The sequence below is a fragment of the Arachis stenosperma genome, chromosome 5 (assembly GCF_014773155.1).
Source record: "Arachis stenosperma cultivar V10309 chromosome 5, arast.V10309.gnm1.PFL2, whole genome shotgun sequence".
Classification (NCBI taxonomy): domain Eukaryota; kingdom Viridiplantae; phylum Streptophyta; class Magnoliopsida; order Fabales; family Fabaceae; genus Arachis; species Arachis stenosperma.
Window position 1 is genome coordinate 131,763,303 of NC_080381.1, and position 18,297 is coordinate 131,781,599.

General features: G+C 34.9%; 1 protein-coding gene and 1 long non-coding RNA gene across 3 annotated transcripts; both read left to right on the forward strand.

The window, feature by feature from the left end:
• The first annotated feature begins 3,311 nt into the window (after positions 1-3,311).
• Positions 3,312-5,344, forward strand: LOC130979466 (uncharacterized). 2 transcript variants are annotated; one of them, XR_009086649.1, is made up of 3 exons: positions 3,312-3,617; positions 3,893-3,925; positions 4,530-5,344. It is a non-coding gene; the product is annotated as an uncharacterized LOC130979466 (long non-coding RNA). The 2 variants fall into 2 exon arrangements; XR_009086648.1 differs by having other exon boundaries at positions 3,893-5,344.
• Positions 5,345-12,089: 6,745 nt separating this feature from the next.
• Positions 12,090-18,297, forward strand: LOC130982000 (phosphoglucomutase, cytoplasmic). The gene is made up of 19 exons (XM_057905808.1): positions 12,090-12,179; positions 12,348-12,439; positions 12,793-12,874; positions 13,001-13,056; positions 13,459-13,572; positions 13,752-13,814; positions 14,476-14,595; positions 14,711-14,811; positions 15,127-15,186; positions 15,287-15,386; positions 15,490-15,647; positions 15,742-15,837; positions 15,954-16,017; positions 16,095-16,176; positions 16,287-16,459; positions 16,538-16,614; positions 16,739-16,871; positions 17,757-17,873; positions 17,983-18,297. Exons 2-19 carry the CDS (start codon positions 12,359-12,361, stop codon positions 18,052-18,054), a joined length of 1,749 nt encoding a protein of 582 aa, XP_057761791.1. The 5' UTR covers positions 12,090-12,179; positions 12,348-12,358; the 3' UTR covers positions 18,055-18,297.

Consider the following 18,297-nt stretch of genomic DNA (forward strand, 5'->3'; position numbering starts at 1 on the left):
GCAAAGTGAGGGACATGGATGTCTGTTGTTCCGCTCGTCTACTTCAACATAGTTGAATTATACCATGTCGACCAGGTAAAGCGCCAGTTTGATGGTGAGTAGCCAGTACTAGGGGACGCAGTCAACGTTGATAGGTTCTTAACTACCATAGGACGGGGCAAGGACGTTTGGTGGCCTACTAAGCTTCGGGAGTGGTACGATCAGTGGAGGGCTCAGTTTGGGGAGGGATACCGGATATCCATTTAACCGTGCATAGACTATCGACTAATGCGGGAATATGTGGATTGGTATCATCAAGCTTGCCATGTTAGACACTTGTCAGGGCAAAATGTGCTTGATGACCCTAGGCTGTTGGACTTACCGAGAGACGTGTAGCCTTTTGCCAGCTAGTCGAGGGACGTCCTACAGCTTCCTCGGAACGTGCCTGACCGTCGTTGACTGGCCAAGGAGGTTCGGCCGGACCCCTAGAGGCCTACCAAGAAAGAGAGCACGGAGGAGTTGCAGGACCTCGGAGGGACAGGGTCAGGCTTCGCAAGAAGCGCTTGGACGTTGAGTCCGAGGAGGAGGCTGAGTATCATCGACAGGAGGAGCACAAGGATATGCCAGGCAAGTTCGATGACTCACCCCCACCACCACCACCTCCTCCACCATCACCACCACCACATTAGCCACTTGGTTCACATTCACAGGGATCTTGGGATGATTGGGATACTGGCCCACCTGGATGGCATAACGTCGGGGCGTCCAGCAGTCGTCACGAGGCATTGGACGTAGATGAGATCCAGTTCGAAGAGGCATTCCATATTCACACCATTGACCAGGACACGATACAGCGCATCACGGAGCAGTTCTGCACGTGTAGAGAGTAGAGCATGGGGCATGTCCATCAACAGTCATCTACTCCTATGTCTACCTCAGTTTGGGCACCGTATATTTCACCGGGACCTAGCTCCTCCTATGGTACACATGGCTGAATAGTGCACAGTATGCGACACCGCCATCGTTGGACTATGGGCTTCTCATGACAACATCCCAACCGAGGTCGACACCACTTTGTCCTTCACCTGGTCAACAGTAGTATCAGCCCCATCCAAATGTATAGGTGCCTTACCTAAACAATTTCTATGGCCCTACTCATCCACTTCCATTACAGCAACCACCTTAGTCATAGATCCATCTGTAGGTCACCCACAGCTTCCCCCAGACCCACGCACTAGCAAACCTCACTGATAGGCACGGCCTCCGCCCTATGACACCGGACACCACCTGCATTACCATGGTGATCAGCATCGGACAACCTCTCAGGATATGCCCAATTTGTTTGCATAAACCACACCTTTTCTCTCGATGCTCACCCTCGTCCATCTTATTACGAAACCTGGTAAAAACATGTCTGCTAGTAGCCTTCCTACTCATGGCTGGATTAGGACGCAACCGTGTCCCGAACCACTTCGGCCAAAACTTATCGTTTTAGTATCAGTGGAAACTCCGTCTCATACACCTTGAACACAATGGATTGCAAGTACACCAGATGCATGTATGGACCCTATCCGACACTAGCAGCGGCACAAGCGGCAAGGGCATGATAACATGGAAAATGAAGTGATTGAAAAATGTCACAGTCACACGTACCTGCCGTCAAGCAAACATAGAACGAGCCTTGTGACCAACCTTCAAAAGGCTCTAACTTATCAACCACAAACACTGAAGCCCGTCCGTCGTAGTGAGTAATGCACATCTTTGAGATTCCTTCTCTGTTTTTTTAGTAGCAGCTATCAACCATTGAAAAAATTGATTCCCTACCACCATTTGTGTCTGTGCTTTCCTGTTCTTCCTGACGAACAACGACTGTAGTCTCTTGTAAGTGCATCACACGATGGCTGAAATGGGCAAATAACGGGTACCCGTAAGTGCCGCATTCATGCACTTGGACAGGTTCATTGTCATGTGCCCAAACTGGCGACCACCATCGTAGTGTTGTAGCCAAATCTCTATGTTGAACCTACCAGCCCAGTCTGCCATCTCTCGTGACAAACCCCTCAAGGCATCCATGTACCAATCATACCCAGCTTTGCTTGGACTATAAGCAGTGTTTATTAAATATCGTTTGTCCTTAGCAGAATTGAAACGAGACATAAAGGTTGCGACCATGTGCCAGACACAATAAGCATGAAACGCTCTAGGAGGCTGCCAGCCCCTGTTGTCGGCTCTCAATGCAGCATTGATCGCCTGGATCTGTCGGAAATAATCAACAGGCCATCTGATGGGGTGACATGTTGTCTCAAATTTGTAAGGAAGAAAGACCAGAACTCGATGCTCTCAGACTCAACAACTGCAAAAGCAACAGGAAGAATGTTGCTGTTGCCGTCTTGTGTCACTGTAATAAGCAAAACACTACCATATTTGCCATACAGGTGCGTGCCATCGACGGAGACGAATAGCTTGCAATGCTTGAATGTCCATCATAGTACGGTACGACCTTGAACTCACATATTGTTCCAGTACAACAACTCTGCAGTGCTTGCAGCAACCTAGGCACCTTATTGTATGACTCCTCCCAATCACCATATATTTGTGCAATTGCCTTTTGCTTCGCCATCCAGACCTTTCTATACAAGGGTTTAAAGTGATAGCTTTGCCTAACTACATCTTGTGGTACAGGGATGTTGACACCGATAGGTTGGACTGTATCAATGGCAGGATGACACGACAGATGAGACTGCTATCCAACTGTCTGAGACATGGTTGATGCTAAACATGCGTCCACTATTACGATCACACATTCACCACCACTAGACATTTTAGCTTATTTTTCTGAAGAAAAACGGAAGAGAGGAAGAAGTGAGATGTTTGTGAAGAATACAAAAGGTTGTACATCCTTTTATAGCTGCTGAAAATTTGTTATAATGTATCTCGTTTATACTGTAAATGTCATAATTATTCACATATCCCGTTTACAGTAGTATAAACCAAATAAAAGTGCACATATTTCGTTTACATTGTAAACAAAATAAACGCGTATAGTGTTTCATGCCTTATCCATAGTTGTAAAAACCGGACCGAACTGGCCGGTTCGACCGAAAAACCAATAAACCGGTCATCTGGCCGGTCCAATTGGTCATTCTGATCGAATAAGGAATAAAACCGGAGAAAACCGGTTTGAACCGTCTGGTTTTGACAAAAATCGGAGAACCGGCAGTTTTGTGTAACCGGCCGGTTCGGGAATTTTTCCCCCTTTTCCAAACGCGACGTCGTTTTGGATTTAAAAAAAAAAAAAAAGAAAACACTCGAACTAACCCCCTTCCCCGTAACCCTAATCCCCTAAATGGGCAAACGGCAGTAACCCTCCTTCAAGTCTTTCTCACCTCATCTGCTCATCACACCGTAGTTGAAGAAAACCTCACCTCACATCAACTCACTGCTGGCCTGTCGTCTTCTTCATCTCGCCGGAGATGGTGCGCCTCCAATGACATCTCAACCTCACCTCACTGTCGCGTTTTGGGTCGCAAGCCGTCCCCTTCGTCGCGGCTCCTTGTTCCGCGGCTCCACGTCGTCGTCGTCGTCGCCGTCATCGTGTCCTCTCCATCCTCTGCGTCCTCTCTCAGACTATCGGACAGGTTGGTGGTTTCCTCATTGCTCATTCTTCACTTCTCTGCGTTCTGCATTATCTCTGATTTTTTAATTATTCTGTTTATGATATATTTGTTAATTCTTGATCATGAAATTCTGTTTATTGGTGTTATATTTATGTTATATTTTTAGTTACTTTATTGTCTTGTTTCCCTGATATTTGTTTATAGTAATATTTTAAGTATTTCTAAATCTTCTGCCATTGCAATTTGTGCTTGTTTCATTGGCTGGGTGGGGCGCATTCATCTATGGGAATTACAAGTTCTTCACTAGAGGCAAGGGCAACAAAGAAGTGGTACATAATTTTACCTTCATTGGAAGTCCGAATTCAATTTTGTGGCTACTTCTTACACTCTGAATTTGCGTGGCAATTTATCTTCTTCTCATGATTTTACTTGATAAAGTTTCTGTGGTTGCTTGTTACATTTAATTCTACAAAAACTTAATGAGAAATTATTTATCCTTCTAATTTATAAACAAAGAAACTAACGAGTGCTTTTTATGTTCTCACTATTTAGAAATCAGGAGAATATTTAGGAAGATGTTCAGGAAGATATATCATTACTGAATTGTAATTGGCATGGTTTCTAAGTTTGGGTTCTCTTGCTTCAATTCATGAAATTACCAACCTAGTTTATGAGGTTCCGAATTTCAGTTAGATATGCTAAATGTGACTGGCATGATTAGGCTAAATGCATATTCTAGCATTCATTTATCATTCACAAATTTTATTTTCGGATTTTCTGTGCATCATATCACAAATTTTAAGGTGTCTACTTTTTAAATGACTTTTAAGCAGTGACATTGATATTGAACATGTTTTTAGTGAAAACATTTTTTAGGGTTGTAACTTAGCACAATTATTTTTTTTAAACAAATTAAGTTTTACATTTTTATAGAGACTTAAGGTGCTTAGCTGAGACGGATTAACCACACAATGACACTTCTTAAGATTCTGATGCTATATCACATGGAGGCCAACTTCGAACATAGAATAGAACTTATGGACTTCTTCTTCAACAATATCTTGATCTCTGTCTTTGTAGAAAGATGATCATCCGAGACACGTATATTTCACTTACCATGGGATGTATTATCATATTCCAAGACGGGGTTGAACACTTAGAGTTGTGTATAGATGGAGATTCGGTAGGTACATGCATGAGAAATTTTCAGAGGTACCATCAACATTTGACCTAAAATTGGGTACAGAAACTACTCAGAGATAGGCCAACCGAGCTGGCTCAGGTCAAAAAGGACATATTTGCCATCAATATGACATGACTTTGAAGAGAATGTAGTATATTCTTGTTGATGTTGATCCTCAGACATGGCGCAGTTTATCTAGTGCTATATGATGATGCTCATCAAGGGTATTTGATGATGGACATGTCGAACAACTTTGTCCATATTCGATGGTTTCCCTTACTAGTGAACATCACAATTGCAAGGTTGTCCTAGAAGTCGGCAGTGTTGGCGTGGACTTATAGATCCCTTAGTAGTGCGACTGATCGGGATACTACAGACATTGTCGGATGCCTCCTCTAATTGTTAATTAGATATAACATAGGTAAACAATTAGATATAACATAGGTTTCCTACTAAGGGACCTAAAGATAGAGGTGTCTCGACATTTCACTTGGTTGTTAGGTGATATGTGAGTATCTTTCTTATCTTTTCCTAATGAAGTTGCATTTGAATTTGTTAAGTTTAACCAAGATTTAGATATTTTAAGTCACTATAAACGCTACTTTGAGTTGTGTGCAAGTTGGTCTATTTCAAGTAGCGTTCGAACGGATTTGACAAAGTTTAGAAGGAAGAAATGGATCCTGAACAATCCAAGAAAGTGGCGCCAAACTTGACAATCTCTAAGTTTGGTGCCGTGATCATCACAAGGCTTTCATTTGTTGCTGGCATGGTGGTGCCAAACTTGGGAATTCCAAGTTTGGTGCCAAGATCAATACATGCACACATTCATTTGCGGACAGGGTAGCACCAAACTTGGTCCGGCCCAAGTTTGGTGCCAATTTCATATTTCAGGATGGTCCCCACATCTCTATGAAGCCAGCAACGTGATCTTTTAAGAATTTTGATTAAAACTTTATTTTATTTACAATTAGAAAATATATTATTTAGTTTTAGAAAATATATTTTACATTAATTAGGGGGCAAATTACTATATTAAGTCAAGGAGAGCAAAATTTTACACAAATCTGCCAAACCAGAAACTGGTTCATAAATCCACCAATGCACATTTCTATATAGTTCGAACCAGGTCAATTCGAAATTTTGAATCAATGTGATTCGAACTATGTACATACGCATACACCCATTAATTTGAATCAACCTGATTCGAATTACACACAGTAATTCGAATAAGGTGATTCGAATTACACCCCAACACGCAATCTCAAGTAATTCGAATTTGACCGATTCGAATTATTCATGGTATAATTTGAATTATGCTGTTAAAAAAATAATAATTTATTAAAAAATTTTATTTAAAAATTAAAAAAATATATATTTTATTTCATACATTAAAAAAAGCTAACAAAATATTTAATTACGAGACTTCTTTAAAATATTAATGAACTATCAATTCGAATTCCATACAATACTCTTTTGTCCATTTTTAATAGCTCATGAATATTTTTTAACAAATTTTTTTAATAAATTTATTTAAATTATACTACAAAAAATATTTTATTCTATGCAAAATAATTTTAAAAAATGGCTTAAAAAATATTAAGAGTACTATAAAAATTGGTAATATTCTAGTGACTTAGGTAAATACATGCATGTACTCAAATTTTAAATAAAATACTGTACATAGTCAATAATCATTTAGAAATTAAATAAAATATTTTATTCCATACAAAACAATTAAAAAATATATTTTTTTCTATACAAAATAATTTTAAAAAAATGGCTTAAAAGATGTTATGAGTATTATAAAAGTTTGTAATATTCTAGTGATTTAGGTAAATATGTGATAAAAATATATTTTCTTTAATTTCTAAATTATTATTGACTATGTAGTGTATTTCTTTAAGTCCTAAGTCATTAGGACGTTACAAATTTTTATAGTACTCCTAACATCTTTTAAGCCATTTTTTAAATTATTTTGCATAGAATAAAATATTTTTTGTGGTATAATTTAAATAAATTTATTAAAAAATATTTATGAGCTATCAAGAATGGGCAGAAGAGTATTGTATAGAATTTAAATTGCCCACCGTATATTTGAATTAGAGTTATTTGAACTTTTCCATGGTAATTCGAATCATGTAATATCTCACCATATAATTTAAATAATTTTATTAAAAAGTTATTATGAATAATTTTTAATAAATTTATTTAAATTATACCACAAAAAATAATTTTATTCTATGCAAAATAATTTATACCAATGGCTTAAAAAATGGTTAGGAGTACTATAAAAATTTGTAACGTCCTAATGACTTAGGATACTAAAGAAATACTCTACATAGTCAATAATAATTTAGAAATTAAAGAAAATATATTTTATCATGTATTTACCTAAATCACTAGAATATTACAAACTTTTATAGTATTCATAACATCTTTTAAACCATTTTTTTAAATTATTTTGTATAGAATAAAATATATTTTTTAATTTTTTTGTATGGAATAAAATATTTTTTTTAATTTCTAAATTATTATTGACTATGTACAGTATTTTATTTAAAATTTGAGTACATGCATGTATTTACCTAAATTACTAGAATGTTACAAATTTTTATAATACTCCTAACATTTTTTAAGCCTTTTTTTAAAAATTGTTTTGCATAGAATAAAATATTTTTTGTAGTATAATTTAAATAAATTTATCAAAAAAATTTGTTAAAAAATATTCATGAGCTATTAAAAATAGACAAAAAGTATTGTATGGAATTCTCATTAATATTTTAAAGAAGTCTTGTAATTAAATATTTTGTTAGTTTTTTTTAATGTATGAGATAAAATATATTTTTTAATTTTTAATTATTAATTTTTTTAGTAAATTATTAATTTTTTAAATAAAATTTTTAATAAATTATTAATTTTTTAACAGCATAATTCAAATTATACCATAAATAATTCGAATCAGTCAAATTCAAATTATTGGGATGGGATTGCCTGCTGGGGTGTAATTTGAATCACCCTGATTCGAATTACTGTGTGTGTAATTCGAATCAGGTTGATTCGAATTAGTGAGTGTGTGCGTATGTACATAGTTCGAATCACATTGATTCGAATTACATGTAGTTTGAGTTTGAATTGACCTGGTTCGAACTATATAGAAATGTGCATTGGTGGATTCATGAACCAGTTTTTGGTTTGGCGGATTTGTGTAAAATTTCGCTCTTCTTGGCTTAATATAGTGAATTGCCCTTAATTAGGATTAGATATAAAAGAAGAAGAGATATTGGCCTAAGGTTTATTCTTCTCTTCTTCCGCACTTTTCACAATTACACACTTTTTTTTGCTAGGGATTACTTTCTTCATGAGCAACTAAACCTCCCCTGTTAAGGTTAGGAGCTTTGTTTATTCTATAGATTAATACTATTGTTCTCTACTTCTGATTAATACAATGATTTACATTCAATAATTGGTTTCGTTCTTCATCTTAAAGATTAGAGTATATTAAAAAATAACTTTTTTTTAACTTGAATTCTTGTTGATTCTTGTAAAAGCTACATCACTTGAATTATAAGCTTGAAACTAAATTCTCATGAACCTCTGATTATCTGAGTTTAATGTGATACGTGACATTTAATCAGATTATTTTTGGGTCTTTAGGATTTTTTGTGGCTTGAAACTAGGGTTTGAACTTAAACCCTCTAATGAGATTAAGTGACTAAGGAATTGACGGTTAATTGAGTTAGAAGAGGATTAAATTACCAAAAAATTGGAGTCTAATCACTTAAAGTTACTGTGAATTGAATTTTTGCAAAATCAAAATAGTTAATGAGAATTGTTAATCTAGAAGTCTAAACATCTCTAAAACCTTAACTGTTTTCTCACATATTTCTCACACCAAATTTATTGTTTGCTTTCTGAGTTCCTGAATTATTGTTTCATGTTTTTAAATCTTAAAACACTACTTTCTGCTTGTCTGACTAAGTGAATCACTCAATCATTGTTACTTGGTCCATCAATTCTCGTGGAACCGACCCTCACTCATCTAAGGTATTATTTGGTACGATCCAGTGTACTTACTAGTTAATTTGTGGGTATGAAATTTTGTACCAAATTTTTGATGCTGTTGCTGGAGATTGACAATAATTAACAATTAACTGTTGTTTGATTGTTTAGATTAAGTGTTTTACTTTAATTTTATTTAATTTCTTTTTTAAAAATTTTTAAAATTTATCTGCTTTAATTTTTTTTAATTTCTGAAATTAAATTTAGTTTCTCCTAATTTTTAATTTATTTTAATTACGTGTGCACATATATAAAGTACTTATGAACATATCTCCATCAGAGTAGGCACGAAATAGTTATGAATATATTTCATTAAAGACGAAATATGTTTAGTTAGCATCTACAAATATATCTCATCTACAATCGAAAACACTGTCAATTTTTGTACGTATTTTATATCCAATAAAGACAAGATACTTTTATAACTATTTTGTCTTCTATGCGACTAAAATATGTAAGGCAAAGAAAAAACATAATTTTTTTGGTCCGTGCCTACATGCATAGTATTATATTTATTTCATGTATTTGGAGGAAAAAAAATCCATGAGCAAAACTATGTAATTTACATGTAACTAGCGAAATACACTCAAAGGTTAAATCCATCTCATACTCAAGGTAGCGAAATAGAATAATGCTTTCTTGTTTGTGAAATACGGAAACAAAAATGCTATGTGCTAGAGTGTATATTAAAATCAATTATTAAATTAGTTATTGTTTATTTGTGTATAAATATATAAAATTTAATATTTTTAATATGTATTTATATTTTAATATATATTTTATATTAATTAATAACTAATTTTAGTGTACATTTTATAGCATAATTATTAAAATCGAACTGAACCGGTTAATTCGACCAAAAAATTAGTAAATCGAACTTAATACCGGTCTAACTTGGTCCAAGTTTAGGATCGTTTAAAGCAAAAAACTGGCACGAACCGGTCAAACTTAAAATGAACCGATAAAAATTGGTCAAATCCGAACCGGACCGAACTGCTTGGATTGCAGTTGAGACGCGTTGACGCACCAGCATATGCTCCATGTCTTGCCAAGTGTCAAGGCTTGTGAATTTTGAAAATTTTTTCAAAATGACCAACATGAGGTTCGAACCCCTTCATTTTAGAACCGGATCGAACCGCTCGAGTCGCAGTTGGAGGGAAACCTACGACACGTCGACGCTGGGCAACATAGGATAAATTATACCACCCAACTGCAGTGCTTCTTACAAATTTATGTACAAATTATAATACATATAGCAATATTTTATTTTATTTATATTTAATTTATTTTAATTGTAAAGTCACTCATTTTTAATTCAATTATATTTTTATTTATCTATAAATTTTATTAAATATATACAAATTAAAAATAAATAAAAAATTTTTATTAATCACAATTTATTTTTTCTTTTCATGATTATATGATATCTATTAATATTATTTTTTAATAAATTATAGAGTAAATGCTCAAAATGGTCCCTGAATTTCAAATCGCTATTCAAGTTAGTCCTCGACTTTTTAAAATGACCAATTAAATCCCTGAAATTCGAAAAACTGCATCTCCGTTAGTCCCTTGCAGAAGTGCCATCTAAGCGTTGATGATGTGGCATTCCAGCTATATGCTGATGTGTACCAAACTTGAATTTGATTCAAATTGGTACCTGAAATTGCTTAATAATATCCAAATTAGTCCATTTTTAATTATAAAACCCTAATTCCTAAATTATTGTCTTCTCTTCTTCGATCTCTCTGCTGTCTTCTTCTCTTCTTCGTCCTCTCTGCTATCTTCTTCTCTTTTTTGACCTCTCCATTATCTTCCAATTCATCTTGTTTTCTTGTCTGCATGAGTGATGGTGGGTGGTGGGGAGAGAAGTCAAAGTAGCTCAAGTAGGAACAACTCTGTAGGGAGACCTTATGGCAGCAAAAGAATGTGCAACAGGGGAGGTAAGAACGCCATTTTCTGTAATTGCAGACTTCGGATGGTGATGAAGTACTCAACGACGATAGAGAATCCTAGTAAACTATTTTATGGTTGTCCAAACTATGAGGTAAGGTTATACCTCTAAAAAAATGTTAAGATAGTTTCACTTTGAGTTTGGATTCACTTGCGTTTTTTACTTTATAGTATAGAATCCATTGTAATTTTTTCTGTTGGGTTGATGGAGGTGAAGACCAGTTTGTGCAACACCCATTTCACCAAAAATTTTGCATGAGTTCAATTGAAAAATGACAAATTTAGAAAGTGATGTTAATACCTTGAAGATGATGATAATGGTTACCTTCTTAAAAGTGGAAAATATATTTTAGCTTAATGGACAAACCTGCAAGAATACATATAATTTAAATCTGTGTTGAATTTAAAATTAATCCAACCGCATTAACTTGTAATTAAAATAGTTTTTAGGTAAGTGTACTGATGTTGTAGTTCAGGATGAATATGATCTGGAAGATAGCGGAGAGGACGAAGAAGAGAAGAAGAAAGTAGAGAGATCGAAGAAGAGAAGACAATAATTTGGGAATTAGGGTTTTATAATTGAAAATGGACTCATTTGGATATTATTAAGCAATTTCAGGTACCAATTTGAATCAAATTCAATTTTGGTACACATCAGCATACAGCTGGAATGCCACATCATCAACGTTTAGACGGCACTTCTACAAGGGACTAACAGAGATGCATTTTTTTGAATTTCAAGGATTTAATTGGTCATTTTAAAAAGTCGAGGACTAAATTGAATAGCGATTTGAAATTCAATGACCATCTTGGGCATTTACTCATAAATTATATAATAATAGGTAAAGACTTACATGCAATTGTTTTAATATGAAATTCATAGTTGAAAATCGTCTAACGGTTCTTAAATATCAACTTCACATAAAAATAATTGTCATTCAATTTTTATCTATAATAACATAATAATAAAATAAATATAAATTAATTAATAAAATATTAAAATTTAAAAATGATAATTACTTTTTATAAAAACAAAATAAAAATACTTATAATAAAAAATAATTAAATTTTATATAATTATTTATTTATATCGGATTAACCGGTTCGACCAATAATCTACCAATTAAATCAGTAACTCAGTGACCCAATAATCTGTCCAGTTCGATTATCGGTTCGGTTCTGATAACTATGGTTTACAGTTATATCAAAATATAACACAAAAATGTAAATTTTTAGACCTTTGTGTAATTTGAAAAATATTTTTTCTTTCATTACAATAAAAAGGTGTACACAAGATTGCTCGAAAATTCGAAAACAGGGGACTCTCGCCCGATAAATTCCCTGTCGCACAAGCGTCATCCCAGCAGCAACTCAACACTTCCAAGCTGGTACGCTCATCTTCTCCTCCCCTTGTTCGCTTCGCCCCATTGGCCCCCCCCCCCCCCCCCCCCCCCCCTCTTCTTTTCTTCTCTGTAGTTAATTAATGATCACTTCTCTCTCTTGCATATACTTCTCACTCACACTCACGCTCTCTGTCACGCTTGTGCTCTGATCAGGTGACATAGCCATGGTTGTCTTCAAAGTTTCTCGCGTTCAGACCTCTCCCTTCGATGGCCAGAAGCCCGGAACCTCTGGTCTCCGCAAGAAGGTCTCATTTCATATCCATAGATTTCTCTTTTTTATTCTAATTTTTCATTATCTGGCCATTGAATTACTGGATCGTACTTGAACTTATATCTTCTATGTCGGATCTGTTTGCGATCAAGCTTCTACACTCGCGATTCTGTTTCTGATGGGTTTCGCTTCGTATTTTTGTGAATCGTGATGGATCAGAGATGTATGCATCGTTTTGCATGTTTTCATCAAAGTTCAGTGTCGTCTAGAGAAATTAGCGATCGCATTGCATTGCATTTGTGTTGTGTGGTGAGATCTGTTATGTTTCGCTTGGCTTGGATTGTTGTACCTTGTGATAATGGATTTTTGGTTGGATCATCATTTCAGGTGAAGGTGTTCGTGCAACCTAATTACTTGCATAACTTCGTTCAGGCCACCTTCAATGCACTCACTGCTGAAAAAGTTAGGGGTAAGTGTCCTTTCTGATAAACCGTTGAATTTTGTCTAACTGTTTTCCTTTCATCTGTTTATTATCAATCTTTCAATTATACTGAATATGTTGGATTAATGAGAGTGGTTCCTTTCATATTTCTAGGTGCTACACTGGTTGTATCCGGTGATGGTCGTTATTTTTCAAAGGATGCTATTCAGGTATATTTTCACGCAACAACTTTCTTTTTGCTATTTTATTTTATTTTTTCGCATTCCTTTTGCTTTTCAATGTATAGTTCTTGGTGGCTAAAAAAACTTATATTTCAGTTAGTATTGATCCCTGGATAGTGGTCTTTGATGTAATCTATTTGAAATGAGCTGTTTACCTTTGGTGTTTATTAGTTAGCATGGTTACAACTGTTCAGTATTGATTAGTTAGTGCTGTCTTGTCCAGTCAGCTATTTCGTTTCTTTAGCTTACTGTACCTATTGGCTCTGCATTTATTTACCGATGAACTTTTCAAGGCGGTACACATTTCTTGCTACACGCCACAGTGACATACCTATCTTATTAGTCTCATTAGCATATTGTACATTACTGAAAATTTTAATGAATCTGCAGATAATTACTAAAATGGCAGCTGCAAATGGAGTAAGACGAGTTTGGGTTGGTCAGAATGGACTGCTTTCAACTCCTGCTGTATCTTGCGTTATACGTGAACGAGTTGGCCCTGATGTAAGTCATAGTTACTATAATCTGCGTCTCTTTATTCTTGCCTCTTTCTTTTCATAGAAAGTATTTTATTTTATTGAAGAAGTCCATTATTTTTATGAGTACGTTGCAAATGTAGGCAACCAATCTTCTTCCCTGCTTTATAAAGCAAACACTAGGTAAAAGTTGTGTTATTTGTACAGGGTTCCAAGGCAACAGGTGCATTCATACTGACTGCAAGTCACAATCCTGGTGGCCCTCATGAGGTGAGTGCTGCATGTTTGCTATTATTACTCTTATAATGACATCTTGTATGTTGATTTGATTTATAGATTTGTTACATCTATTTCTCATATCTAAACTGTGTAGGTTGACGTTTAGCCTGTAGCTTGGTTACAAATAATTTTTAGGTTGATGTCCTTTGATTTTACGTAGTTTATATATGCCAGGAAGAACACGGTAAAACTTTCAAAAAGGGAAAAGTTTATTAGTAAGCCTCAGATGATACTGTTTAGAAGGATCTGTTTCTGATATTAAAATCCAAATAATAAGAAAACTGGAAAAAAACATTTGCAACCTTGATGTAGGTGAACACCAAAATACTTTATTCATGTGGTCATGGCAGCACTCCTGAGCATCTCCCCTCCTTTCCACAAAATTAAAAGGCAAAAAACTAGGTGAATTGCCTTGTTTTCAATAGACGATGGTGGACATAGAAAATTGCCGTTTTTCTCATATATCAGTATGACATAAATTAATATGAAGAGTATTTTTAAAGGTGCAAGTATTCAGTTGATGGATATTTGACTTGGCTTCTAACCAAGTAGTTGACTAATTCAACTTTAACTTTATTGTAAGATATTATGGTGAACCCTTGTGTATGAAGTTAATTGTGATTGATTCTTATTGCCCTTTGGTTTTATGCAGGATTTTGGTATTAAGTATAACATGGAAAATGGTGGGCCTGCACCCGAGGGAATTACTGATAAGATATATAAAAATACAACTACAATTACAGAGTACTTGATTGCTGAAGATCTGCCAGATGTATTACTTGCAACCTGTTAAAAAATATTTTTTTTTTCGCAATTCTTGTTAATTAAGGTTACTAGGTGCTTTATGTACCTAAACATTGTTCTTAACTCTCCATTTGTTTTCTCAGGTGGATATCTCCGCATTAGGTGTTACAAACTTTACAGGCCCTGAAGGACCATTTGATGTTGAGGTGTTTGACTCAGCAACCGATTATGTAAAATTGATGAAGTACGCTATAATTTTGACTAGATTAATGTTATATCGTATAGAAAGGACATTTATGAAAGTATATTTACTTGTTCTTTTTTTATGACCTGCAAACTAGTTAATTAAAAGGAAAAAAAAATGCTTGCAAATTGGTCATGCTTCAAGATATTCTTGTAAAAAAATTTCTTGCTCTTTACATTTTTGAGTATCCAGCTGCATTGGAATTACTTATGATCTAGTTCTTGCAATTAATAATCTTGATGTTCATAACATACTAAAAATATGAATACCTTCATTGTGCCTCTGCTGATTCAGTCCTTCAATGAAATTGTGCAGGTCAATTTTTGATTTTGAATCTATCAGGAAACTGTTGACATCTCCTAAATTCTCATTCTGGTATATATTGTGGATGTTGTTCTGATAAGCTGTGATATGAAATATTCTTGGCTCTTTTCTTCATCCCAAAATTTGCTAACTTTCTGTGATATTGTTGAAGTTATGATGCACTACATGGAGTTGCTGGAGCATATGCAAAGCGTATTTTTGTGGATGAACTTGGGGCACAAGAAAACTCTTTACTTAACTGTGTACCAAAGGTCCTATTTTGTTGTTGGTTGATTCCAGGTTCAGCTTTGAGTTATTCTGAATGATATGGTTATGATATACTTCTAATTTGTAAATTACTTTTATTGGATACAGGAAGACTTTGGAGGAGGACATCCAGATCCCAATTTGACTTATGCAAAAGAATTGGTTGCTCGGATGGGATTGGGCAATTCAGAAACACAAGGTGAGCCACCAGAGTTTGGTGCTGCTGCCGATGGTGATGCAGATCGCAACATGATACTTGGTAAAAGGTATTGACACCTAAATTAATGACAACTTAATGATAAATTTGAATATAATCTAACTGTTAATTTGTAATTTGTCCGTATACCTTGTTTCTTTTAGGTTTTTTGTCACTCCTTCAGATTCTGTGGCCATTATTGCTGCAAATGCTGTTGAAGCTATACCATACTTTTCTGCTGGCTTAAAGGGAGTTGCCAGGTTTCATCCCCTCTGCATGAAAAACCCAAATTTCTTGATCGACCATTGGCTGTCAAGTTATTCCCTTGTCATGCTACCAATATATAATCCAGTTTGATTTGTAAATATTTTTGTAGGAGCATGCCAACCTCTGCTGCCCTGGATGTTGTGGCCAAGCATCTGAATCTGAAATTTTTTGAGGTATATTGTTTCTCGAATTATGAAGTTTGAGAAAGGGCATATAAAAATATTTAATTTAATTTCTCATTCGAATCCAGGTTCCGACAGGTTGGAAGTTCTTTGGTAATTTAATGGATGCTGGTTTATGTTCAATCTGTGGTGAAGAAAGTTTTGGAACTGGTATGTGTTGGCTATTTTGTGTTGAAAAAGCAAACTGCAAATGTTATGATAATGATAATCAACCGTCTAAGCTTTTATGTCTTGTGATTATTTCTTGTGTACTTGGATAGGTTCGGACCATATTCGTGAGAAAGATGGAATCTGGGCAGTTTTGGCCTGGCTTTCCATACTTGCATATAAAAATAAAGATAAACTCCAGGACAAGCTTGTAACAGTTGAAGACATAGTTCGCAACCATTGGGCTACTTATGGGCGTCACTATTATACTCGATATGACTATGAAGTATGTTCATTTTCTGTACTACGTTGATATATTTTACTTCACAAATCAGTTAACCTGTTCAATTTTGTTTCTTAAAAGAATGTAGATGCAGGTGCAGCAAAGGAGCTGATGGCATATTTGGTCAAACTGCAGTCCTCCCTCCCAGAAGTCAATAAGTATGTTACTTTTACTACCCCAGCATTATTTTCATGGAAACTGCTTAAAATATATTTCCCGTGCTAACATTGTGGTTTCAGACTTATCAGCATAATCTAATAAATTGTATTTGCGTTTTGTTAGGATTGTTAAGGGAGTAAGATCGGATGTTTCGAACGTTGTCAATGCTGATGAATTTGAATACAAAGATCCTGTGGATGGTTCCATTTCGTCACATCAGGGAATCCGGTATTTGTTTGAGGATGGATCAAGATTGGTAAGTTTACTTGGATTTCTTTTTCCTCCCGTATTTTTTTTTTTTGGGTCTGGGTGCAACTTGGTAGACACTCTTACTAGCTATATGAAAAATGTAAAGTGTTAGGAAAATAACTAAATAAGGACATTTAGATCGAAAGTTCTTTTTTAGTTCGTCTATCGCCAGTGCTGGAAATCCAAGATCAACGTGGTTTTCTTTCCCGTAGGATAATTTTAACGTTGACAATTTGACACTTCCCGTCAATTTGTTTTGATATCTAAAGCTTTCTTTTTAAAGGTAGACTACTAGAATGATATTGGAAAATTCATGTTGCTGATATCTAAAAAAGATACGAACAACAAATAAGATTCCTCAAAATTTTAGAATTTGACAAAACTAACTAGGTATTATTCAAAAGGGGTTTTGATGCCGACTTCTTAAAAATATGATTAGAAAAAGAAATTTTTATTTTTAAAATTTGGTGAATTTAAGTGAATTTATTTAAAAAGTCTTGGGAGCCAGCCGATTTTAGCAATTTTGGCCAGCACAAACACCAAATTGTCTTCAACAAATAAATTTTACTGATTTATGAGAACAAATTCTGGTAAATATTGGTACAAGCTGTGTTGACTAATGTGCAAATTCTAGTAAATATAGGTGGTGCAAACTATGTGCTTTATGTGGGCAAACTCCTGGAAATATGAGTACAAATTATTGCTGGTCCAAAATGATAATATTTGCTTGTTATGGAATTTATTGTGATCTTTTTTAATGGCCAAAATTTAAATAAAAATAAAAGAAGAGGTGAATTTTGTTTCAGTTTTTTGTCCGAACTTCTGATTACTATTTTAGTAGTTTATCTATTTTTTTAAAAAATTTATATTTATGTTGATACTGCTGTCCTAGATTTTCCGTCTCTCGGGAACTGGATCAGAAGGTGCAACTATTCGACTATACATTGAGCAGTACGAGAAGGATCCATCAAAAACTGGGAGACTTTCCCATGAAGCCCTTGCTCCTCTTGTAAGATCCTTTACATAATAATCAACTGCGTATATGCATTTCATTGCTAAACCTGAAATCGTATGGCTGGCGGACTGAAATTAATCGTCAATTATTATTGTTATAACAGGTGGACGTTGCATTGAAACTTTCGAAGATGCAGGAATACACCGGTCGATCTGCTCCAACAGTCATTACATAAGTGAATATCGGTTTTAATCCAAAGCTTGCGCAAGTCGTTTCTTGTCTATCTTCATTTTAATCTTCTGAGTGCCCAACCTTTGCTGTTTGGGTGTTTGCCGTCCCCGGCGCTTGAGTGGAACATAAATTACTGCAACTAAGTTTTGATGTGCTCAATAATTTAAAACTGCCGTGTATGTGTTGATTATACACGTTTTGCGATTTCTTTTTACAATAATGCTCTGCATTCAAGTAATTTCTCTAA